General features: G+C 39.7%; 1 protein-coding gene across 2 annotated transcripts in view; it reads right to left on the reverse strand.

The window, feature by feature from the left end:
* Positions 1-4371: 4371 nt before the first annotated feature.
* Positions 4372-27582, reverse strand: part of FMN1 (formin 1) — a 421043-nt gene continuing 397832 nt past the window's right edge. For both annotated transcript variants that reach the window (XM_017539536.2, XM_017539537.2), the window contains 2 exons: positions 15088-15172; positions 4372-12664 (listed from right to left, as the gene is read on the reverse strand). In XM_017539536.2, the coding sequence (XP_017395025.1) occupies positions 12620-12664; positions 15088-15172 (130 nt within the window). In that variant the 3' untranslated portion in view covers positions 4372-12619. The remainder of the gene's footprint in view (positions 12665-15087; positions 15173-27582) is intronic.

Genomic DNA, 27582 nt, shown 5'->3' on the forward strand with positions numbered 1-27582 from the left:
TTTTAATCTAAGTTGCTACTGAATTTTAGATGGATCCAGTGGGATGAGGGAGGTGTTACATCAGAAAAAGGATCTTTTTGGAGATGCTTGTAATAGGCCACTGGGAGAGCCCTTGATGGGGACCCTTCATTGTCTCCTACCTCTCACACTAAATCAGAAGTAGAAGCTAAAGAGCAGCGGTGTTCTGACTTGCTAATTGAGCACTGTCTTCCCATGACTGAGGCCAAAATTCTTCTGTGGGACAAATCCCTCCAAATATAATAGTTTCCCCAGAGGTAGCCAAACCATTCTGATCTTTGGAACTAGGCTGGAAGTCTTGGAGGTCAGGCAAAGTGATTGAATAATTTGATAACTCTTAGGTTTTCTAGAACTTGAAGTATGAGGGAGGGCATTTTGATTCTTGAAGGATTTTTCTTTCCATTTCTGGCCAGCATAAGAAAATTGAGGATGACTATCTGTTGTGGTTCCTTCAACAGAAGATTTAATTTCAGTGGCAAATATCTTCAAAATAATCCTGAATCAGCTCCAACTGGGTCTCATTTTGGTTCTGATCAAGCAACGGACATAGCCACAATACTGATAGATGGTGCTGGGAAATTCTGGGCAGTGCATGATCCAATTTTCTTTAAACATTTTTTTTCGTAGCTAGGACATTGTTCTACTTTGACAGATATATTTGCAGACTGACTACGAGGTTACTTTAGGATAAAAACTTAAAGGTGGATTAGATGGCTGTTCCTCTTTGTCTCCTACTGTCCCTCAAGTGCTTGTCAGCAGCTCCTGCTCGCTTTTTGCCTGAATTATACCCTGCTTCCTCCCACCTATAGGAGGAAGAAAGTGTTGGATGTATATTAGCTGTTCTTAAAGGATATATGTATACAAATGTATTCTGTTACTTTCTTTGCTTTTTACAGAAGCGCTGGTGGCTGTAAATGCTTTTGGGCTAGGTATTTGACAAAAAGTAAGCAAATGTTTGAAAGAGCAATAATGGGCCGGTGTGGTGGTTCATGCCTGTGATTGTAGCACCCTGGGAGGCTGAGGCAGGCAGATCACATGAGGTCGGAAGTTTGAGAACAGCCTGACCAACATGGATAAACCTTGACTCTACTAAAAATACAAAATTAGCTAGGTGTCATGGCATATACCTGTAATCCCAGCTACTAAGGAGGCTTAGGCAGAGAATCGCTTGCATCCAGGAGGCGGAGGTTGAAATGAGTCGAGATTATGCCATTGCACTCCAGCCTGGGCAACAAGAGCAAAACTCCATCTCAAAAAACAAAACAATGCCTGAGAAGCATCTTGTTAAATGGAACATTTTTACTGTCTCTCAAGAATGAAATTATAAGACCACCCATGTGACAAGACCTCAGAATCTTTATACCTTTCTCTTTCTCCTGAATCAGCTAATTGAGTTTGTGACTTAAGAGACGGACAGTATTGTGGTTGAGAATGTTTCTCTTGAGCGTTGGAATTCTGTTTTGTCCACTCACCAACTGCATGGGAAAGTTACTAGATTCTCCAAAACTCACTCTTAAAATCTGTAAAATGGGAATAGTAATACTCTTTATCTTGTAATATTATGAGTATTAAATACATAAAAAATGCTTAATAGAGTACCTAGTATATAGGAAGCCCTTAATACATAAACACTATTTTTTATTGTGGTAAAATACACATAAAAATGATTCAAGTGGTATATTTTAAATGTACGGTTCAGGGGCATTAAATACATTCACATGGCTGTGCAGCCATCAGTACCATCCATCTCCAGAACCTTTTCATCTTTCCCAAACTGAAACTCCAAACGCATGAAACAGTAATTCCCTACTCCCTCTTCCTCCAGCCCCTGGAAACCAACCACCATTCTACTTTCTGTAATTTTGATTACTCTAGGTAGTGGATTGTATTAATCAATTTTCATACTGCTATGAAGAAAAACCCAGGACTGGGTAATTTACGAAGAAAAAGAGGTTTAATGGACTCTTTAAAGGTACAGCTCTACATGGCTTGGGAGTCCTCACAGTCGTGGTGCAAGGGGAAAAGTAGAAAAAATTTTGAAAAAGAAATCTGAAACCTAGATTTAGGACAAAAATAACAAGGGAAGGAGGAGAAAGACTAGATAGAAAAAATGGGAAAGCAGCTGTGACAGATTGTATTTTCCAAAGATCTCAATATACATCCATCGTACATGCTCTTGCAATGTGGCATTTATATTCTTACATCAAGAGGTAGAATCTAGTTCCTCACTTCCCCAATCTGGGCAGACCATTTGTAAATAGCTTTAATATGATGAAAGTGACTGGGTGTAGCTTCTGTGCTTTGGTCAGAAAAAAACATGACCCATTTTATTATGGACCACTCAAGACTCCCATGTGGAGAGGAACTGAGGCTTCCAGCTTACAGCCAGCACCAGCTTGCCAGCTGAGTGAGATAACTGGGAAGTGCAACTTCCAGTCCCACTCAAGCCATCCAGTTTTCAGATGATGACAAACTCAATGTTTTTTTAGATGTTCACAGATATCTCAACATGTTTATGAACATGATGACAGATGAGTTAATAAACATATCACTACAACCCTGAGACACCAAGTGAGAACTGCCCAGCTGAACCCTTCTCAAATTCTTGATCAACAAACACCAAGAGAAATAAGTAACATTGTTGCTTTAATGCACTATATTTCGGGGTATTTTATTACATAGAAATTAATAACTAATATAGTTATTTTCTTAGCATTTATCATCACACAATGATGGACATGAAGCAAACATTACCTTCAGAAGATTTCGACTGAGCAGCATCTACCGTGCACAAAGGGTCAGTGGAGAGCTTTAAAGTTTATTTCCATAGTGACAATCACAGCAAAGTGAAAGTGGGCAGCTGATCTAGAGAATATTTAGCCTCAGGGATTTATAACCTGTGCTATGATTTGAATGTCTTCTCTAAAACTCGTATTAAAGTTTAATTGCTGTTGTAACAGTACTAAGACATGGGATCTTTAACAGGTGATGAGGCGATAAAGGCTCCACTTCATGAGTGGGATTAATGCTGTTGTGAACAAAGCTAGGGTCCCCTTGCCTCTGTGGCCTTCTGCCTTCTGCCATGTGATGATGTAGAAAGTCCTTACAAGATGCTGGTGCCATGATATTGGACTTCTCAGTTTCCAGAACTGCTAGACAATACATTTCTGTTTATAAATTGCCCATTATCAAGTATTCTGTTACAGGAACACAAAACATACTAAGGCAGACGTTGAACCATCAGCTTCGTAGACTATTTAAAGAGCAGGCAAAAATGTATGCTCCTTAACTAAGCAAGGGAGGATAAGTATTGGTTAGACCAGAGATGAGATGCTTCCTATGCTGTGCTGGTATTTATTCCTAGGTCCTTACGATACTCAGGCCTCTACCCTCATATAGGTGCTGTAATTCACAACAAAACCCCAATAATGCTTGTTAAAAATGTTAGCAGCATTTGGATCTTTCTTTTAAAAAAAATAGTTCCAGAATATTTCTCCATGATGGAGTATTTCATAGGAGAGAGCAGTCTAATGAATGAATCCATCAGTGGGAAGGGCTTTGGCCTTAGTGTCAAGAAATCTGGATTCTAGTCTTGAAGTGTTGACCAACACTGCATGTGATTTTTAACAATACCCTTGAACTTCGGCAGTTTTACTGAGATTTTCTTCAGTGTCCAAAGATTTTTGCAGCACAATGACTGAGTTAGAAGATTTTGCAGTGATGAAATGTCTTCCTAGATAATAGCTATGTCTGTTCACTAAACATTGCTATATGTAATGGAATACATTTCAGCAAATATCTAGAACTCTAGAGTGTATGGCATTCAGGAACACCAAAGAAATAACACAATCACATATGTATTTAAATAGAACACTGTTTTGCTTAAAGTGTTTTGGTTTTATGTTTACAAAATACCTGCATGCTTCATATTATTCCTTGAAAAGAATATGTACCTTGTGCTTAGTAAGAATACAGTTATGTTTCTATTCTGTTTCTCTAGTTTATTATTTTCAACCCATAACCTGAAGTCACCAATCTTTGTGCCCCAGTCCTTGGGCAACTTACATTCAGGGAATGTTGCTTCTGGATAAGCCTTGAGACAATGTGGGGCTGGTTGTGTGTGTTTGCTGTTACCCTTGAATGCCTGGCCAAGTTCCCCACAGTTGATAAGAGTACAAATGGGAGAGAAAGGAAGATAAAAATGATAGACTTACTCAGACCCAGCTCTTGTGCAGAGTAGTAATAGTGTACCTGAGTGGAAATGCAAGCTAGAAATGACTGGTATTCTCCACATTACTGTTGGGGATATTGCTTTATACACCACCTGAAAACAAATCTGCATTGCACACCAGATGGACATGAAACCCAGATTTATTAAAATACCCTTAGCATATTTACAATTGAAAGCCATGAATGCAATTCTCTGCAAATTCCAAAAAATATAATTCTATCTCTTAAGTGAATGGAGGTATCAACAGATTAGGATAAATATAACTTATCACAGAGATAGAATTTTCTTGAATAGACAACTGACACTTTTCTAATCAATATATATTATGTACAAAAATACACTTGATATGGTGACCAAGTACTGTCAAGGAGGAAAAAAAATATACACATTTTTATTATGTACAAATCAGTTCCTTCAACCTTTCTTTTTAAAAATAAATACTTCATTTGGTTGCAAATGACATTTATAAACTCATGAACATTTCTCAGCTTTGACAAAATTAAATATGCAAACAAATTAGAAATACCTATTTTTAAGCAAAGGGAAAAATACCTGAATCCAATGAGATTATGCTTAAAAGTATCGAAGGGCATGTAACATAAGGTTTCATGTCTTTAAACTGCCTTCTCCTTTCCCAACTGTCTTCATTACTGCCTAAAACCCTTTCAGATTATATCTACAGATTGGTCTAATAATTAAACAGAAAAGCCTATGTTTTACCAGGTTAAATGGTTGACAATTTAGGACATGCTCACACTTTAAGTGCTTTCAAGAGTGTAGCACTTACTGTTCATCTGAAAATAATCACAAAGTGTCAACGTCCTGATTCAGAACAGGGGTAGATGCTTGAATCATGAGTAGTAGTAAGAATGGAATGGCAATAAAAAGCCTTATGATTCAAAGTGTTTGCCTGCACAGAATTAAGTCGATTTGTCCAGCAGCATAAAAAGTTACTTGAGATTCAAAAATTTAGCCTTCTGCATCATAGCTGGTGATCCGGTCTGATGTACAAATTTATCAAAAGAATGGCCTTAGTTTAAGGTAAATCTATGAGAAATTGAAGACCTAGAATAACATGCCCCCCACCCCAGCCAACCTTCTTAAAGTAGAATAAAATGAAAAAGAGACGTATTTTCCATCTTTTATGGATTTTCCTTTTTGCCTAAGTGATGAGGTGATGCTGACATTAACAAGAGGCAGTCACAGCAGTGTGTCTCACATGGGCTCCTTGGTGACAGCGGGGTTCCCTGTCCAAACGGCTGAGAATGGAGCACAGGGTATGAGGGGATGGAGGAGGGGCCAAGGGAGATACTTGGTTGTCTGTGATGCAGAGGGGTGAAAAAATCTGGGTCTGGGAGAAATGTAAGAAAAAGCCACGGAATATGAAGGAAAAAGGCAAAACGAAGCTAGACGTCAAAATGACTTTTGAACAGGCATGCAGTAAACAGGGTCTATGGACAAGCAGCCCCACGGATTTTGAAACTGTTGGAGCTGTTAAACCAAGTACAGACCAGTTTCACTGGGGTACCTGCTTTTCCAGTACACTGTCTGGCACTGATAAATACAAGATCATGGGCACTCACATCTGCCTAACAGAGATGCCTTCAATTTCCATTGAAAAGCTGCCAATGATAAAACCATGCCCCCAAACCACCAGCTCCCTAACAATGTAATCTATCAGCAAAACATTGCGTTAGCCTCGTTCAAATTTTACTCCTCCACGCATCCTTTCTTTCTCACTTATCCCATTGCTTGCAACCTCACAAGGCCCCAGTTATATGAAGACATAGAACTGCATGGACCAAATGCACTTTAGACAGCAGCATCCAGGGTCCAGGGTGTCACTGAGAAAACTGAACTCTAAAGCACTTTTAAGTAATTTACATTTCTGCTAGGTCCGATTCATACCAGGATGCTGACTGCCTTCACTTAGGTTCTGGGCATGCAGGCCAGTGCTTATTCCCAAGCCAAAGCACGATCCCCTAAGTCAAAGTCCAAGGACATCCTCCTTGGCATGCTACTCTAAATTAAAACTCTTAAAACTCAATGAAAGAAAAAGACCATGACAAATGAATGATTTCTTTCAAGATTCTTAAAAATTACTCAATTTCTAATTTGAAAAGTTTCTGCCGTTTTAGGAGTATTTTTAGATTGGTTCTTTAAGGGAAGTCCTTAAAGCTTACATTCTTTGAAGATAAGACATCTAGCTGACAGTAGGGTCACATTATGCCTTGGGAAATCATAGAATTATAAAATTAAGTTTTGGAGTAGACCTATCCCTTGGGTAGATCCCTAAAACTTATTTGTGTCACTAGGAGCAAACAGGAAAATCGTTACTAGACTTTCCCTCTATCTCATGGATTTGTTTTCAATGGAAATGGAAGCCTTTCAAAGATTATGCAGAACACGGTCTCAGTGGGTCTGAGCTACCTCTTCATGCCTTGTGGTCCGATGCATGAAGAAATGAGATTTTATCTAGAGACAGGTTAGCATGAAGAGAGGAAAAAGGAGATATTCATAGTTCACAAAAACATCTAAAATGTAACGATTTAAAATGTCCTTTCCGTCCCTTACTGGGAAGAGCAGTATAATTTCTGTATGTTACAAATTCCTTTTTATACATCTCCTATAAAGAAGTCTGGAATTCAAAATCCATACTAAGAATTGCCAGAGAGTTAATCTGGGAACACCTACCGTCCAGGCCATGAGGAGGTAAAGAGTAATTTCCCTGGATACCCAGTGGTCTATGGGACTAACCTTTCATTTTGGAAAGATGGACTTGGAAAGCTAACCCAGCTGAACAATCAATTCATTTGTTTCATGAGATGAAAGTGGAAGAAAGCCCCTGAAGAAAACAAGGAAGGAAAGTAGGTACAACTTTGACAGGGACATTAACAAACCATTGCTAATGTGTGCCTGACAGTTCCTTCTTGATATACTAAGATAATGCATTGGCAGCTCGTACTATAGAGAGAATTAGTCATTTAAGACATTCTCATAGTTTCAAAGGCAGAGAACCTTTCACTGTCTGCACAGGTAGAGTTTAGGAAAATGTTCAGCCCGTGTGAGAGCTATAGTGTGGTGGAGGTTTAATCCATGCTGGATTCTTTGGATGAGATTTTCTGCCTGAAACTGTAGTCTACTTTGCATTTTGCTGGCCCAGTGTTACCAAGTTTCACACAAAGCTTGGAAAAACAGCCAGTAAGTGTAGTTAGATCAGCCTCTAGAAAAGGAGACAGAATAGAAGATTCTCGGTATATTTAAGAGAATATTTAAAAACAAAATTACATAAGCTTAGAGGAAATGTAGAAAAACAAATTGACGGCTGTTATCTACCACTTTCATATAAAAATGGAATTAAAGTCAATCTTCCCCAGATCAAGTACTTCAGAGATGTAATGTAAAATAAAGTCTGGAGTTCATGTGAGCTACTGACTACAGGAAACTACCCTACTGGAGAAGAGAAGGTCCTCTATGCCCCTGGTTATCACCAGAGTAGCCAGGAGAAGGGCTGGGGATAGAGGAGGAAATGAGTTCAGTAAGTTCCACTGGACAGCAGGCCTACTGAATGGGGCTTAATTTGCCTCCATCATCTTTCCATTGGTAGAAAGCGCATAGTGGCTCAAGAGACAGAGTTAGCTGGCTGCCATTTTAATATCTTCATGTCTCCAAATCAGTTCTTTACTACACAAGTTTCCCAAATGCTAGCTTTATATCACAGTATTGGTTAAAGAGTCTTGGAACAAATAAGGCTACTGAATTGGCTTCAAATTTGACATGTTAAAATTCTCTTAAATTTATCACTTTACAACAAAGCATTGATCTGGAAGAGTTTGGTAGACTGCCCATTCCTTGGGAAGGGAGATGAAGAATTGTGAAGCAAAAATGCAGTGCATCTAATAAGGTGTCAACAGCTGACGAGTGTGCAGAAGTGACACAAAATGGGCTTCTCGGTCACATACAGCTGTGTAACTGAGCCTGGTTATGCCTGGATTCAATTGCTAATGGAGATATGAATATCATTATGTAAGTTTAAAGGAGAAAGATCTGCTGAGTCCAGTGTTCGAGGGTGCTTTTTTAAAGCCGCTTCTGTACTAATAAGATTCCAGGCAGCTGGATTGTTTATAGCTGGAAAATGGAAATATATCAAGCAAGTTATTTGCATTCTGGAAAGGCTAAAAATTACCCACTTTGCAAATCCTATCAATCAGTTTGGCCACATAGACTGGTTTCATCTGTGTGGCAGGTTTCTTTATGAAGACAAAGCAGATATGAAAAGTCTATTTCCTTATTCTCTCCACCCTCTTCAGTTGTAGGGTCCCTAAAGGTAAAATAACTACTATAAAAATATTTTTAAAAACAGAAGCTTTTTCTTTCCTCTCCACTTTTCGGCCATTTCTTTCTCTGATTAGAATAGACAGGATTAAAAAAAAAGGAGCTCAAATATACCTGATGCTTCTTGACAGCAATTTAAAAAGGCAGCTTAAACTACTTTATAAAATCAGATATTTGATATTTGGATCAGATATATGGGAGGGGAGAGGGAGGAAGGCTATTTTCGGAGGTATTCCTTCTCTTTGCCATATAAAGCTCCAAATTGATTCTTTGTTTTTGTGGGCAGAGGTGAGTACTACAAAACTGACCAATTTAGTATGTCAGGGAATGAACAGCTTCCCCTGTCAATGTTAGAACCTGGTTCCTGGGAAAAAGGGCCTGCAGGTGTGCATTGCTAATTCCCCGTCACACACTGACTTAGTGCAGTTTGCTGTGCTGTTGTGTGATCTGCATCAATGAAGTGGCCAAGGGAGAAGCAGAAATAGAAATAGAAATGAGGATACATAACTTTCAAGAAAGGAAAAATATAATTAAAAAGAAAATTCCTCTGTTGCAGACAGCATCATGTAGAGGGAATATGCAATCCCAGGCCAACAGGTAAATCTTTGCCCCAAATACACATATTTCTTCTGCTACATCTCACTGTGGCCCTTAGGGAAAAAAAGACTTGTCTTACCAGAGGGGTTATTTCTACAAACATGTTACATTCCTTCCTTCAGTTTTTCCATTTTCTTTACCAGCCGTATATGAACTATTCATTTAGGAAACACCATTCTCTGTGGTACTTAAGAAAACAAGAGGTGTACCTGAAGGAGGCCAAGAAGGTTTGCAGCTTCTTCTGACCGTGATAGATGGGAGGGGAGACCAGCATGCCCTCTGATACTCAATTTCTCAACCATACTGGCAATCTGAGTATAATAGCACCACTGGGTTTCCTTATTCTACTTCTCAGATGTCAGAAAATCTTTCTCCATAATTCCTGAGTAGTTGCAGTGAGTGTGTAGAAAGACACCATCATCAGCATAAGGATTCAAAAGGCAATTGTTGGGCAGTAGGGCAATCACCTGAGACCTCTGGGCCTCCACTGCCGTCATATACATCCACTTCTGCTTGGCCACAATTTTTCTTATTCCTTTTTCCCCATAAGCTGCCGCTTCTTGAGGTAAGAGCCATAACCTGGTTTTTGACACTTGATGGGCCTGATGCTTTTTACCTAACATGTCTATAGTATATTTTATGATATATTTTGTGTAATTTATGGAACTTATGATATTGTGTGCTCTGACACTTATTGTGAATTTCTAATGCAAGAATCTGAACTGTCACATTGTGTCCTTAGACTTAGTGAATTTTGTCTAGGAAGAGAAAAACTTGTTTGTAGATTAAGGGTTCTCAGTTACTAGTAAGTCAGGTGTGAGTGTCTGGTTAGACACAGCATAGCAATACTGGCTACTCTGCTTTGTAGTTGAGGGAGGGCTATGCCTACAACAGCCACTTAAAGCCTGCTGGCTGGATGTGCTCAAGCTGCCAAATGGCCTCCTGATCACCTCTTCTCCAGGGAAGGTTTAGACACTCCTGTTGCACTGAACACAAGCTCAACAGCATTTTACAGGGATCATTTTCAAGGACTCCAGGTTATTGTAGATGAAATTCCTTGAACAAACCATCATTGACCTTTACTGAGCATCAACTTGAGTTAAAAATGAAGGCTGTGTCAACAATGTGGTACACTGGTGGACTTGGGAGGGGGCATCCCAGGGTTCAAATTAGGTGAGAATAATGAAGATTTTGTCATGTCTTAAAACACTAACATTAATACATTGACTAGTGTGACAAAACCACTAGGTTTCCCTAACCGAGGCAGGCAAATCTTGCTTTGTAGAAACAGACATTTTACTGCCAAGTTTTAGTCTGTTGACTAGGATGAGCTCCAATTAAGTGTTTTCACTCATTATTCTTCAGCACTGGCCCTGGAAGAGTTACGTGGCCACAGTGACAACCTTGCTTACCTTTAGTGATTTCTCATGAGCATCCTATTTGGAGACCGAAGTGGGCTACTGTGACTCCACTGCAAACCACCTGCTGCTCTTAGCAGCCTACCAGGGCACCACAGAACTCAGAGCTGATTTCTATGGCATGGGTAAAACGGGCACTTTTTTTGTGCATAACACTAGAAGGAGCACGGGGACGGCTATGAGTGGAATTAGTTTTTAATTAGTTCTTTTGGGTGTCTTGAGTTAAGTGAAAATCAAGAAAACTAAGAAAGCGTATAAAAAGCAGCTTGCTCACAAGCAACTTCAAGCCTTTTTAGTCATGCATGTTCCTTCTCAGCTTTGCTATTTTGCTTGTCTCATTCCTTTATTTTGAATTTAAAAAATCCAATTATATTACCATATTCCTTTCAGTTGAACCAGTAGAAAAGGTGGTTAGCACCTGTATGAATATGGCTTGTATGACTTGATCCTGACTGCACTTCATTCCGGAGGCTGACATTAGATGAGGATATGGTGCTGCTTTTGTTACTGCATCTATTGCAGGAGCACTCCTGAGGGGCTGCTGGCTGGCAGGCATATCCTGGGAAGATGCTCAGGCACCTGGCAAGTCCAAGGGTTCTGGAAAGACGGTGGAGGAAGGGGCAGGCCACATGTGGTGGCTGGATCAGGAAGGAATTTAAGATGCTTGCTCATCTCTGGACAGTCCTCTACCAATTGGAGGAAAAAGCTCGGGCCTCTCCTTCAAGGCCTAAAAATGAGTCTTTGATCATATTCTCAATTCATATCCAGTCCTATCTTCACTCCTCACAAGATAAATTCAGAGAGGTGGCTTAAGGACAACATCGTCAGAGAGGTCCAAGGTGGTTTCCCCATGTGACTCAAGAGCCAGGGTCACAAAAGCTGCCTATGAATAATAATCCACTTGGAGTTTCATATTAATGTAATCTTTTCATTTTGATGTAAGAAACTTTTTTTCTGCCCTTAAGTTTTTTTGACATTAAACAGTCCTGCTTCATCCTACTTCACACACCTTGTCAGGGTCATGAGTGGAGGCTGTGAGTTGCATTTGCTCTCCTGTCTGGAAACTGCCTCCTGGGGATGGTGGGGGAGGTCCAGCTGCACAGTCACAGCACACGACGTAGAACTCGGCGGCATGTCCACACAACATTGCCCATTTACGAATGATCCAAAATGTGAAAGGTGCTCTGGCCACTGGGTCCCTTGTCCAAGCAGGTTCTCTGACCCTAAGGCTGTGCTTGCTCAGGTATTAGTTTCTCTTGAGAGTTAGGGTGCAGAATCTCTGCTGGCCCACAAAACCATGAAGGACTGATACAGAAACAAGAATGGGACTCACTTAATAACAGATGTCTAGTCCTTGCATGATAACTTGTTCTCCAGGATGAAGTTTATGGCTGTTTATCTCCCTTTCTCTACCCAGGTACAATTCTGTTTTTTTTCTCCTTTCCATTACATGAATAACAAAATCATTTTTCTAGTCTGGAAAATACATATTCTTAGACCCCTCCAAAAATAGTTTTGGTAAGTTGCAACATTATTGGAGAGTAAGATGCTGCAGGATTTTGCTGCAATAGGATCAAAACTAAGACCAATAATCAAAACAGCAGGGTGTAAAGACAAAGACTTGAACTCTTCCCAAGGCAACTGTCCTAAATGATCGTTTCTCTCTTCTGTGAAAATGTGACACATATCAAGCTTTGGTTATAAAGCTGGAAATTTCAGCTTTTAAAAAAAGTTTCAGAAAATTTTGGTATTTCTTCTGGTCTTAGAGTGGACTTTGGGCTTCAATAAGAAATAATAATCAAATATTTCTGCAGTGTTCCCTTAAATAGTTTCCCATTGTTCCTGTGGCTTAATAAGGGACTTCTTAAAGAAGGCATGGGGCTCTCTGCAGATGACCTCAGAGATGAGCAAAAAAACATTTAGTAACATCTCTCAAGAACGTCCTGCAGCCCTGGGGTCAGAAAGAGCATGTGTACAAGGTTCTCCATGGCGAGTGCCATCATTTCCGTGTGTCTTCATCTTAGTTGGTGTTCACACTGGCTTCCTTCTGACGCAGTCTTTCTTTCTGTTAATGGGGAAAAAAATGTGTCATTTCTTAAGTTTTGATAAATTTGTTAAATTTTGGTCTAGAATGCTGAGTGCAATTATGCCAAACAGCCTAGAAATACTGTTCTTTCCCTAAGCCCTCAGTTATCTGCCCCTCCCTACCTATTACCCTTACTCCCCAGAAGACAAACAAGAAATCAACAACCAGCCAATCTACCAACTACATCCATCTAAAACAAGGGCCTTTACCAAGCCAGGGTGGTCTTTTCTGTTTTCCTCCTTTGTGACAAAGACCTAACTTTACAGTGTTACTCCAGGACTCCTTCCACCCTACCCTTGGCCCACTGATGGAATTAGGGAATGATCAAGAAATAGCTTTTAAGGAGTCTAGATATGAAAAAAAACTGTTTCCAAGTTGAATGTATTTGCAAATAATAAACTTGGCAGAACTCAACAAAAGCCATGCAAAATGGGAGATGACCAGATTTAGTCTCTACAGAATGACAGAAGTTCCCGATTTGCCATGGATGTTCTGCCCTTCATTCTCTGAGCTTCCTCCTCATGGACAGCCTTCTAAAGGGAGGGACATAGGCATCTGCTGGGAAGATGTAAAAATAGGGGCACACCACACAGAAACACAGACCCTAACAGTATCTGTGACACCAGAGAAGTAAACACATGAGTATGGTAAGGATGGGTGTGCCTGCTCTTAGGGGAGGACAATTAGAAGGCTAAAAAGGAGAAGGACACACTCTTTTGGAATGAGCAGATGCAGAGAGAAGCCTTTGAGAATGGATCCTTAGCTGCTTGTGAGCTATGAGATGTGATGTTGCAGTGAATTACTAAGTTGGCCTAGACATAAGCTTAAGTTGATAATTTTTTGACACTCATCCTAAATTTGGACCCCGTCCCTGACTTGGAAAATTGAATCAGAAATCCATTTACAAGCTCTTCCCTAGTTTCCACCCACCCACACTAACAGACAATAAAAGAATCAACTCCAACACGCTCAGGATCACAACTGGGAGCTTGCTCACAGGGGAGGTCGTAAACCCACCGTTTCCCTTTGGTTTACATGGGTGACCCCATTCTCCCTGCCTTGGAGGACAGGCTTGGCTGTAAAAATCTGGATAGAGGCCCAAATAAAAGGTCTGAAGGAAGGAGGTAGAGGCTGATGAAGGAAGATAAAAATCGGGGTTCAGCTGGCTGCCAATGAAAATCATACAAATGCATGTCACAAATATACCATCAAATGGGAACAGGGGCCATGTCCTCAACAATGGCTTTTCCTGACCAACTCTATGGCCCTGACTTCTCCATTTCTCATTCATCAACCTCATGAAACATTCATTTAGCTGCTCATGGGGTGGTAATGAGAAACACCATGGTCAATCCACAGAAATAATCTCACTTTACAATTTGGATCCCATCTACATTTTCAAAGGATTTGAAGCATCCAGCAAAAAGGATAATCATATCTAAATAAGTAGTTGTGGGACATCAGGCCAGAGAGGGTAGCGTTTGAAAATTCCTAGAGGGGAGGGGTGATACTTCCGCTTCCTACTCACTGCCATTCCCCATTGCAGGGTCAACCAAAGCAGCTGAAATTCACAGCGACAAGAAAAACAACTAATACTTACTAAGCTCTTAAGGCATTTTACAAGTCTTTTCTCACTTTTCTCAAAATAACCCCAAGGAAAAGGTAATACTTCTTTTCATGGAAGAGAAAGAAACAAGGTAACTTTACTAAGGTTTTATAACTACTTAAGTGGCAGAGCTGTGATCTGAACCCAGGACATTTCCTTCTCAACATCCTGGGATCCTAACCATGCAGCTCTTCTGACTATTGTCTGTATCACCTAGGTGGAGATTCATTGTGATCTCTATTGAAAACTGGACTTTGGAGGACAGTGCAATCTCAAATCTAGAAGACTGGGGAGACTGCTGGTTTCCAGCACAGGAAGAGATGTTAGGAGGCCCAAAATCTGGTCCTGGTTTTTGTTACCCACTTACCAAGTGACCCTAGGTAGGCTGTATCTTTGTGCACTTCAAATTTCCCAACTAACAAAATAGAATCCCTGCCTTTTTCCTTAATGGGGAAAAGGAACTGAAGAGAATGAATGTAATTAAACATTCTGAGAGAAACATCCTTTGCAATAAGGGCGACTGTGTTGTGGGTAGAGTATGAAAGGACGTGAAATGGCAAGTGGCTAAACGTGGCTAATCAGAAATGATCTATGTGGAATTTACAGGAAAAACATAAAGCTATGTTTTGCACCTCGACCCACACCTTCCCCCCCCCCCACCTGCAACTCTGGGATGGGAAATGAGAATCTGGATATTACATTTCAGCTTTGAATTTTAGCCCTTGAATTCAGACACACTCCTGGACGCACTTCAATTTTAATGAAAATCATTAGGTTATGCTGAAAAATGTCTCACCAGGCTAGCAGTGGGATTGATTTTCTTTGTCTCCACTTTCTTCTCTGACGTCAACTTGCTGACTGACTCCTGAGCCATTTTCAATCTGAAATAGAAATAGGGAAAAGGCAGGAAGAGGGAAAAGGAAAGAAGGAAAAAGTAAGGCAGGTTAAACATAAACTCAAATGCTTTTGAATTAATCTATCAGTGATTTGAAAATACTGAAATGTTTTTTCCGGACTTGTTATTAAATTCAAACCCTAATTAGGTGTGAAGGCGTCTCAGCTTTATCAAAACTTAATTTTCTTCACTAGCTGAAGACTGTTTTTGTGAACAATGTGATAGTTTCTGACAGATGGAATCTGTGTACCCAGAGCATTGTTTACTTCAATGTACTCTGGCTTGTGATCCACTCAGCAGGTAATATTGAGATGATTTTGAAAAATGAAGTTCTGAGGAAATGAGAAAGCACAAATATTAAAATTCACCAATTCACATCAATTAAGATGTGATATCCTAAAGAATGGGCAAAATGTTTATTTTTTGAGACAAAGTCTCCTTCTGTTGCTCAGACGAGTGCAGTGGCGTGATCTCGGCTTACTGTAACCTCCACAACCAGAATGGGAAAAATATTTATATATCATATATCTGATGGAGACTTGTGTCCAAAACACAAAGAACTCCTCAAAACTCAAATAAGGCAAATACCCCCTCCTCTAAAAATGGACAAAGGATTTTAATAGACATTTCTCCAAAGCTGACATACACATGGTCAGTAAGCACATAAAAATATGCTCAACATCATTAATCATCAAGAAATGCAAATCAAAACCACAATGGAAAGCTACTTCACATCCACTGGGATGGTTGGAATCAGAAAGACAGACAATAACAAGTACTAGAGATGAAGATGTGAAGACATTGGAACCCTCATACATTGTTAATGTGATTGTAGAGTTACAGTTGCTTTGGAACATAGTTTGGCAGTTTTCCAAAATGTTAAGCACAGAATTACCATATGACCCAGCAAGTCCACTGCTAGATACATATGTATAACTAAGAAAATTGAAAACATGTCTATAAAAAATTGAAAACATGTCTATATAAAAAAAGCATGTTTACAGAGCCATTATTTAACCATTATTTATAATAGTCAAGAGTAGAAGCAACCAAATTTCCATCACCTGATGGATAAACAAAATGTGGTGTATCCATACAACATAGCTGAGCCATCAAAAGGAATGAATTTGCTGATACATGCTACAACATAGACCTCAAAAACACTAAGTGAAAGGAGCCAATCGGAAAACACATGACCCCATTTATATGAAATGTTCAAAATATGCAAATCCATATAGAAAGCAGATTACCAAAACCATGGGTCTCCCCATGCTGGGGAAAATGGGGAGTGACTGCTAACTGGTAAGATTTTCTTCAAAATCAAATTGAAATAATGGTTGTACATCCTTGTGAACATAATAAAAACCACTGTGTACTGAGTGATACTAATGTGTACTGAATTGTACACTTTAAAAGGGTGAGTTTTAGAATATGTAAATAGTGTCTCAGTAAAACTTATTAAAAATTCATTAATTCAACATGAAGGTTGAATTTACCCATAAGGTTGGCAAATGTAAATAATCAGAAAATATTAACTGTGAGGATGTCGGGGAATAGGAAGTGCCACACAGTGCACTAGGGAGAATAAATTGGTGTAGCTGGCTTTGGCAACATCAGGTAAAACCGAAAGCGCACACACTCTACGAGCCATCAATTCTTCTTGTAGGGAGATACCCAAAAGAATTATAAATTGACAGAGTTTTCACTGTGGCAATAAAACGCAATTGAGGAAAAACTGCAAACAACCTAATGAATGTGTTCAATAGAATAACAGATATATGACAATAGCAAATAACATTTATTGGGTACTTAATCTGTACCAGATGCTGCTCTACTTACTGCATTTGAATTAAACTTAATTTTTACAACAAGTCTGAGAGAAGAATGCCTCCTACTCCAATTTTATAGGTCTTAACCACCATGCAACGTGCAATGCTGCTTATGTACTGTATTCATTCCACAGAATAGGGTATAATGGTGAGAAGGAATGAACTAGATCCACAAATTCAACAATCACAGATATCAGAAGCATGATACTGAGAGAGTGAAGAATTCTGCAGTGATACAGTGAAGAGGCCATCTATGATGATGGTCAAGAGCTCAGGATCCAAAGCCTGATTGCAGAATTCTTAACCCTATCACTTAATAGCTGTGTGACCCTGCACAACAGACCTGTCTGTGTGCCTTATTTCCTAAGAAACGTGACAGTAAACATGCATGATACATAGGATCAATGAGGATAAGACAGTGTCAGAGGCGCAAAGCAACTCCACCTTGAATAGAAGCTGGGTAAAATGAGGCCGAAACCTACTGGGCTGCATTCCCAGATGGCTAAGGCATTGTAAGTCACAGGATAAGAGATAGGAGGTCAGCACAAGACACAGGTTATAAAGACCTTGCCGATAAAACAGGTTACAGTAAAAAGCCAACCAAAACTCACCAAAACCAAGATGGCCATGTAGTGACCTCTGGTCGTCCTCACTGCTACATTTGTAAACTGTATGTTTACTATATTTGTAAACATACAGTTTACAAATGCCATGGCAACATGAGAAAGTCATCCTGTATGGTCTTAAAAAGAGGAGGCATGAATAATCTACCCCTTAGCGTATCTTCAAAAAACCATAAAAGTGGACAGCCAGCAGCTCTTGACGCTTCTCTGCCTATGGAGTAGACATTTTTTAATTTTACTTTCCTAATAAACCTGCTTTCACTGTACTCCACAGACTTGTCCTGAATTCTTTCTTGTGTGAGATCCAAGAATCCTCTCTCGGGGTCTGGATTGGGACCCCTTTCCTGTAACATCTTTCTGCCAACCACAGAAGGGACTATAGTGAGGAAACCCCTGACCCAGAGGCTAGCTTTGGGTAAGTGGTGGCGTCCTGCAACAGCAGTGTAGCTTCAGGCAGGTGGTAATAGCTGAATAAATGTGAGCTGCTATTGTTACTTGCATGCAGTATGCAACATTGTGCATATAATTTTAAACTGAACCCATACAAACAACTATCTGTGTTTATATATGGAAACACACATAAAAGTATTCAAAATAGACTAGAAAGATACTCAATTTCATCATAGAGGTTATTGCTAGAAAGACCTGGGAAGAGAATGACACTGGCAATAACATGCCATGTAGAATTTCATTGTAATGTTTCATTTTTAAATTTAAAATCTTAAAGAATATGTGATGAATGTTAAGTTATAATTCTAGGTAGTGGGAACATGGGTGTGATACATTATCCTTGGTATTTTTATTTTCAAAATTTCTTCAAAACATTAAATACTTAAAGATCTACCAACTCAGACATTTAAAAATATGCTTTTTCTTCCATGCTTCAAATAAAAATCTCTTGCTTAATATTAATCACATACTTGTTGGCATCTGTAAGTGGCTGAGTAGCTTAGCTCTTGACTTAGCTAATGTTATACAATTTGTTTAAAACACATTTAGTAATCCCATTTCCCTGTGCACATGTGCATGTTGGTTATAATAAATTTAACATTTGTTCATTGGACAATAAATTAATTCTCCTGTTGCAGTATGAAAGCAGCCATCAGAAAAATAAACCAATAAGTAGGCAATGCTGTATTCTAATAAATTGTATTGACAAACACCGTTAGTGTGCCAGAGGTGGCTCATAGGCTGTAGTTTGCCAGTTCCTGGGCTATATCATAGGATTCAAATCATATGGTTTTGGATTGGCAATCCAATCTGCCCCTGTTCTAAACCTAGTTTACTTGTCTATCTTACCTTTTCAGACCCAGATCTGTTGTTGTATTCATAGTACTCTGGTTTAATTAGCTGACTATCCTTGGATAAGTCACTTAACCCCCTGCACGTCAATTTTTTCATCTCTTAAAAGTATGAATAATACCACACCTAATAACATTGTTGCTATAAAAATTAAAATACTATGTGATTACTGATTAAGTATCTTTTCCTTCACCTCACTCCACGTCTTCAATGACCCATCCAAATGACTTACATTCTTTGTACATGGCTTTTTCTCACCTTTGCATCCTGCTTTCATTGTTCCCTCAACAACTAAGTCATTTCCATTCGTTCAAATTCTTCCCATTCTTCTATTCACAGCTTAAGTGTCAGAGTCACCAAAGCTTCCTTCATCTCTCTTAGCCAGAAGTAATTGCTCTTTTCCTAAGTGACAAAGCACTTTGTGCCTCTCTTAAGGTACTTAAGACATTTCATCTTAAAACTGGGTAGGTGTCTTTTCTTAAACCATTGGAATGACTTGAGGATAATGAGAAGGAATTATGCATATCTGGGACCTCTCCTTCTTCCTTTATCCAGCACTGTGCCAGATACAAGTTGGTTCTTAGCAAATACCTATGTGACAAGTGATATGCATTGATAACTTTCTTTTTCTGCCTAAAACAGTTTAAATGTTTAGTAAATACTCAAGAGTTATAATTGCTTTTTGCATTTATCCTTGGGAAAAATCTATAAAAACATTTAGAAGTGTAGTTTTAGTTGCTGATTAGCTGATTGAGTATTAAGGAAAAAGAAAAGATGCTGAAGGCCACCCAAATGTGTTAAATATTTACACATGTCATCTTAGGTATATATTTCAAGATAATTAAAAGTAGCCACATTACTTTGCCCACAAGGAGACCAAGACTCAGAGAGGTTATTAACTTTGTCCTAAGTCTGGAATTTATTTTTCCCACTTAGGTAAGGGCTTTTGGCATTTAATCAAAGAAAATTTGCTGGTTAGCGCATGCCCTCACTCATAAGTGGGTGTTGAACAATGAGAACACATGGACACAGAGGGGAACATCACACCCCTGGGGGCTGTTGAGGGGTGGGGAGATTGGGGAGGGATAACACTAGGAGAAATACCTAATGAAGGTGATGGGGGTGATGGAGGCAGCAAACCACCATGGCATGTGTATACCTATCTAACAATCCTGCAAGATCTGCACATGTACCCCAGAACTTAAAAAAAAAAAAAAATTAAAAAAAGTTGCTGGTTAGATAGTTTCTAGCTGCATACATGTCCAGCCTCCTCATTGTGTACTTGTTTTTGTTTCTAGCCTAGATGTTGGTTCTAATGTCCATCAAAAAATGTGCAACACATATACCATGAAATACTATGCAGTCATAAAAAGAATGAAATCACGTCCATTGCAGCAACATGGATGGAGCTGCAGACCATTATCCTAAGTGAAATAACTCAGAAAATGAAAAATCAAATAGTATATGCTCTGTTATAAGTGGGAGCTAAACAGGGGTTACACATGGATACATAGAGGGAAATAACAGACACTGGGGATTAAAATAGGGGAGACAGTGAGGGCCAACAAACAACCTACTGGATACAATATTCACTCTTTGGGTGATGGATAGAAACCCAAACCCTACCACTATGAAATGTATTTGTGTAACAAACTTTACATAAATCCACGTACCTCCTGGATTGATAAAAATGAAAAGAAATAAAGGTTGACTGGGTGTGGTGGCTCACACCTGTAATCCCAGCACTTTGGGAGGCTGAGGTGGGTGGAACATGAGGTCAAGAGATGGAGACTATCCTGACCAACACGGTAAAACCCTATCTTTACTAAAAATACAAAAATGAGCTGGGCATGGTGGTACATGCCTGTAGTCCCAGCTACTTGGGAGGCTGAGGCAGGAGAATCGCCTGAACCCAGGAGGCAGAGGCAGAGGTTGCAGTGAGCCGAGATCATAGCACTGCACCCCAGCCTGGTGACAGAGTGAGACTCCATCTCTCAATAAATAAATGAATGAATGTTATATGGCAATCCCTAAAAAAAATTGGAAATATAGGAAAAAAACATACAAACATGTTAGAGAAAGATAACAAATATTCTGAATTCATAAATGTCTGAGTAAAATTTTTGAAAACTTTATCTTTTCCTTTTTCTCATTATCATGCATATGTTCCCTAAGGAGTTATTGGGAGCCCCAGTAAATACCAAATGCTGCCAAAGTCTACTGAGGAAAGACACAAGTGTAAGATGGGACAGTGAGTCATGTCCTCTGATGTTCTTGCCTACTCTTGACCCTGTAGAAGTTGACTGTAACCTTGCTTTCATATTAGAACCACCACAAAATCTTATTATTATTTTTTTTTCTTGAACTCATCAGTGAGCTGGGGTTTACAGGCAGCTAGGTGAACTGCATTCAAAAAGTGACATGCCTTTCCAGTGAGAAACTTAAGCTCCCCACTGTTACAGCCTCATCTTTTGGGAGAGCCTATAGCATACTGTGGGCTTTCTACAGACTAGAGCCACATGCCTGTAGCTAATTACAGGCAACTTAGAATCTAGCCATCTGTGAGACTGAGGAAATACCATGTCTTTATTCTTCTGATGTTCAGTATTTATCTGGTTTGTGTTGTACACGGCAGAAGATACTGAAATCATCATGAAGTTTGTAATAACAGAAGTGCTTTTATTTTTGACCACAGGGATTGAGCACACCAGCCAATCGAGATAAATGAGATATCGAGGAAGTAGGGCAGATAAGAGATTTCAGGCTGCTTTATATTTGTTTGCACTACTGGAAATCCAATAGTTTGGGGCAATATATGTAATCTATTTTTTAAAGAGCTTTCATGTTCAGCAAAGGTGTTTTAAGGAGAAGAGGCAGAATTAGGGGATCCTCTAGATGCCAGTGTTGGCAAGCTCTGCTTCAATAAGAAAAGCTTTATTTTGTTTTATACATTGATGTTTTCTGTATGTTTTTATTTTTTAAAAGTCTGCCAGGCGTGGTGGCTTACGCCTGCAATCCCAGCACTTTGAGAGACCAAGGTGGGCGGATCATGAGGTCAGGAGATGGAGACTATCCCGGCGAACATGATGAAACCCCGTCTCTACCAAAAATAAAAAATTAGCCAGGCATGGTGGTGCGTGCCTGTAGTCCCAGCTGCTTGCGAGGCTGAAGCAGGAGAATCACTTGAACCCGGGAGGTAGAGGTTGCAGTGAGCCAAGATCGCACCATTGCACTCCAGCCTGTGTGACAGAGTGAAATGACAGACCAAAAAAAGAGGTCTGCTGGGTTGGTTTGTTTTCCTTGTTTTTTCCTCTCTAAACAGAACCTGTTGAAGCTCCTAGTGTGAAAAGCGAAAAACCACCATCTGCTTCAGAAGAATGACAATAGAAGCTGACAGAAGGCTTCTTCCTAAATAACTGTCCATTAATCTCTTAGAGGTGGACAACTGATTTAAGAAGACGAGGCCTGTTAAAAGGATGATTATTCTGACAGCCATAGCCACAAGATTTCAGATTTCGGGCTCGAAAAACACATCAAATCTACAAAAATCACAACATGTCCAGCTTTCCCACTGTCCTCTACTTGTTACTTTCCAGATAAGTTCTAAGCCTGTGAGATCACCAGTGTCTGGCAAATACAGGCACAGTGGGGACAGATCCAGATGAACCAGACTGTGGAAATAAGTGGGGAACCAATTTACTTCCCTGTTATAAAGACAGAGATTGCCTCATATTTCACTGATTCATTTTATTTATGGTCTTTGCTGGAATTTTGATGTCTCTGATTCCTGCCCTATGCTACTTTCCAATGTCTGTTTCCCTCCTTTGCTTTTAATAACTTGAGAATGAAAATTGGAGCTAACATTACACCTTGCCTATGGCCTCTCCCAACTTAATTCTGTGACTACAATTAACTTTTTGGGCGGGGGAAGGTTCATCTCATCCTCGTTTCCCTTCTTTCCCATTCTGCATATTTGTGTGAACTGTAACGAGACTGCCAGCCTATTACTTTTGAGTAACTGTTAAGTATGAGGCTAGGTATGTATGTGTATATATATGTGCACGCACGCGCGCGCGCGCACACACACACACGTGTGTGTGTATTTTTAGAGACAGGTTTCACCTTGTTGCCCAGGCTGGTCTTGAACTGCTGAACTGAAGCAATCCACCTGCTTTGGCCTTCCAAAGTGCTAGGATTATAGGTGTGAACCACTGAGCCCAGCCAATGACTAAGTTATATTTTTAATGTAAAAAGGAATGTAGGCTGATGACTGGCGTCTGGACACAACTGGTCTGAAATCATGGTTCAGGTTGGGGTCTACACTCTAACATATGGGATTAATTTTAGTGTTTCAAAATAGGTAACTGGTCGCTGAAAAATAGCATTATCTTTTCAATACCTATTGGTGATAGGTTAGAAATTCTCCTAAATGATATTGATTGGTTCATTTCAGTCAGGAGAGAAAATGCAATCTGGTAATATTTTCTATCAGGGCATTCTTGTTAATACATTACTTGCTTTTTTGTATTGTAGACAACAGGACCAAGAAGTGACTTGAGGAGCAGAGGGGTAAAGTTTTGGCCTCTAGTGCTACCAGCTTCAAAAAGCCCTGCCAGCCAGCTAGTACAGTGTAACTTATTTAGTGCATGGCTCAGATCATGTATGTTTCTTTGTCCAAGCCATTAAAGGTTAATGGCTTTGGAAATACTGGCAGATAAACAGACACATTAAGAGAATATAGTTCATAAAAGGCATATTGGGAAATGTATGAGATCTGATCAGCTATACTGTGAATCTCTTAAAAGGTTTTAATATTATCCATTGCTAAGGAAAAGATAAAAATGGTCTAAAAAATGGATAAGATATGCTGTGTGTCAACAGGTAATGTGCCTTTAAGTCAGCATGCCACAGGGAATGCCCACGTTCCCTAAAAAGCAGGATGATAAAAACTGAAGGTCCAAGCTGCTACGCCACTGGACTTACCCTAAATGTAAATACAGGAGTTCAGAATCTCTCTAAAAAAATGCAAGAGCTCTTTATTCTCATGACTGTTCAGAAATACATGGAGGAACACGATAAAGGAAGATGCAAAAACGCACATCTTTGCCACTGGCTCTGTTAACTCTGGCCTACGGCCCTTTGGGATGGTGAATAAGATTTCCGTGGTATAGAAAATGTATTGGCCCTCACCGTAGATCACACCGGTAAAATAAATGACTCGCCTGTCTGACTACCCGAAATAGCTTGGCTTTACCAATCATTCCCAGGGACAGCTTCTGTGAACAAATAATGACACTCTGATGATCTCCCTTCAGAAGAAAAAGTCAGAAAAGGGGTATATGGAGCTTGAAGGATGAAATACAAAAAGGAGTGAATGTTCACTCCTGTGCCATGATCTCCTTGCAGCTTTGAACTAAGTCACATCAGGCCAAGACACAAGAAATAGCCTGCAGACTTCAGGGCAACATGCAAGTGGCTTTCTTGCCTCAGAAAGCTCACTATCACATGGTTTATGGCACTTTGAATAGAGAAGATTGGGGACAACATTTTGGTATTTTCCTCATTAGGCTTACCTGAAGCATAGATGGTATTAATGCCATAAGGGCACTTCTAAATGTGCCTTCAGAGGGATATGGCTATGTCCAGCCATCCCTCCAACCACTGCCTGGTAGCCTGAACATCAGAAGTAAGGCTCTGTCCATGCTATGCAGTTTGTTCAGGTCTTTTGATACTCCTTGAGTTTATACAAGGTATAGCCCTGCAGTTCAGAGTCTAATTGTTTCTCCAAGAAAAAAAGGACTAATGTCCAACTTTGGTTCTAAATATGTGCAATCATGGAGACCTGTCTAGGACTGTGAGGACCACTCTAATTTCTATCCTTCTTGACAAGGTTCACTCATGAGGCATTTCTGAATTCTTGACATAACTATTGCACATGATTAATAGCTATAAAAGTCAATGAAATAAGTAAAGTCACTCTACTGTTAGAAAAAAAACCAAACTTACTAATTTCTTAAAGGGAAACTTTTTTCCTTGCCACAGCAGCTGATGAAAACATCATTGACTAGTCTATGTGGAATGTTTCCAAAAGGTAGAAAAATAACAAAGAGAAAAGAGCCATAAACAATAAGAAATAATGAGTAACTCCAAGTTCGTTTATCCCACGCAGGCCAACAGGGCCACTTACGTAGATAGACACACTCTTCCATGCTCATTTTCTCTTCAGAGTCTGACCTTTGGCCCTGACAGCTCTGGCACCAACCACCTCCTGTGCCTCCCAGGTCAGTTTCACTAGCAGCCATGATAAAACAGACCAGCAGGAAAGTAAGAACACCAGCAGAAAGTAATTTTAGGCTTAGCTCCTAACACACCAGAATTTAGCCTTTAAAAGTTATTCCAGTTGGGCATGGTAGCTCACACCTGTAATTTCAGTGCTTTGGGAGGCTGAGGCAGGAGGACTGCTTGGGCTGGGAGTTCAAGGCCAGCCTGGGCAACATAGCAAGATCCTATTTAAAAAAAATGCTTTTTAAAAAATGAGTTGGGCATGATGATGTGTGCCTCTAGTCCTAACTAGTCAGGAGGCTGAGGCAGGAGGATCACTTAAGCCCAGGAATTGGAGGTTACTATGATGACACCACTGCATTCTAGCCTGGGCAACAGAGTGAGACTGTCTCTTAAAAAAAAAAAAGTTATACCATGATAAATTAGCATATCACTTCTACTTTGTCCAATCCAAATTTGACCATTTTCCCTACTTTATTCCTATATTTTCCTATTTACAAGTCAAAAACTCCTCATAGAGACTGCATTTTAACAGCTACACAGATCAGACACTTTATAGTTTTTGTGAGCTATCACTTGTAGTACCCAAACATACTTTGACTTCAGTGATTAATTGCACAACAAAGGCCTCTTCCGTTTGCAGAGCTTCTCCCCCAGGCCACAGGGGAGTAGAAGTTGGGGAGCCCTGGACTTGCCCTGGAATGCATGATCAGTTAAAGCCAATCACTCTGCACTCAGTAGACATAACACCCAGCGCCGACCGGGCGATTTAAGTGTAGAGTGAAAGGTAACAGCATTGCATTCATTTCCTCATTTAGGGAGAGCAGTCTGGGAGACAGTTTGAAAACTGAAATCAGCCCTGTGTCATAAATTTACAAATTTAATTGAAATGCATGGCTAGTCTTGGGAAGACATTTCCAATCCTGATAATGAAGACATGTGTGTGCTAGCAGATGCCAACTCCCCCTCTTCTGGTTTTGAAACCTCTACCACCTACAGAGTCTCACCAAAAACTAGCACTGACAGCCTGTTTGCACGGGTGACTGGAACAAAAGGGTGAGGAAACAGGGAAGATTGTCTGGAGTAGGGAGCCTCTCTGGCGCCCCTCAAATCATTCTACCCAGGCAGCCCCCTGTTGCATCTCTGCCCAAGGCAGTAGCTGTCAGGCGTCCCACAGATAAGTAATTTAGAAATATTCTAGGCTGAATGAAGGAGACATACTTTAGGTTTCCATTGTTCTCTGCCAAGCTAGGGAAATAGAGTGTGGACAGATGCTCTCTAAGGTTTTGATTTGAGCTCCAAAGAGGTTTGAGGCTTGGCATAGCCATGAATCCAAAGGATCTCCACTTCCTTGTTTTTTTCTAAACAAATTGAAAGTAATACAGTCGAGAACAGAGCCGGCGATTGTTTGACTCCATTAACTAATCTTTCTTGTTCTGAACATGTCTATTCTCTTTAACAAAGCTATTAAGATTTTAGATTCTTGGGCAAAAGCAACCCATATGGGATACATTTAGGGACTTCTATCAGCAAAACCCAAATAAATACAATTTTTCATCTATTAGCAGCAGATAGCAAATCTTGCAATCAGTTTCAACATGCCAAAAGAAAACACGGTGATTATTTGTTCAACAAATAACTTAGCATCTACTATACACAAGGAAAAACAAAGTACGAGAGAGAAAATAAAGTGGTACAAAACACTGTAATTATCTTCCAGGGGCCTATAATTTATCTAAAAGATAGTGTCTATAACCAAATGAATTTTAAAAAATCATTAAATGCCAAAATTGAAGACATAGTAAACCCCCAAAGCTCTGGAGGTAAGATAGCTCACACAGATTGGAGGAAGTTTCATGAAGGATACCCTATGTGATCAGTACATTTTTCCAGGATAGTTTTATAGTTTGCATTATTACTTGAGACATAATAGATATTTTAAAATTATGCCTTTATATCAATATTACAATAGATATTTTTAAAGTACAGTCACATACCACATAATGAAATTCTGGTCAAACACAGACTTCATATATGATGATCGTCCCATAAGGTTATAATGGAGCTCAACCATTCCTATTGCCTAATGAAGTCAGAGCCACCATAATGTTGTGGCACAATTACTTTATCAGAAAAAGAAATTTAGTGTAGTCTAAATGTACAGTGCTTATAATGTCTACAGTAGGGTACAGTAACATTCTAGGCCTTCAGATTCACCCACCACTTACTCCCTGACCCACCCACCCAGAGCAATTTCCAATTCTGCAAGTTCCATTCATAGTAAGTGCCCTACACAGGTGAACTATTTCCTATCTTTGATACTATATTCTTACTGTATCTTTTCTGTGTTTAGATATGAT

Source organism: Cebus imitator, unplaced genomic scaffold (genome assembly GCF_001604975.1).
Source record: "Cebus imitator isolate Cc_AM_T3 unplaced genomic scaffold, Cebus_imitator-1.0 Scaffold119, whole genome shotgun sequence".
Taxonomy (NCBI): domain Eukaryota; kingdom Metazoa; phylum Chordata; class Mammalia; order Primates; family Cebidae; genus Cebus; species Cebus imitator.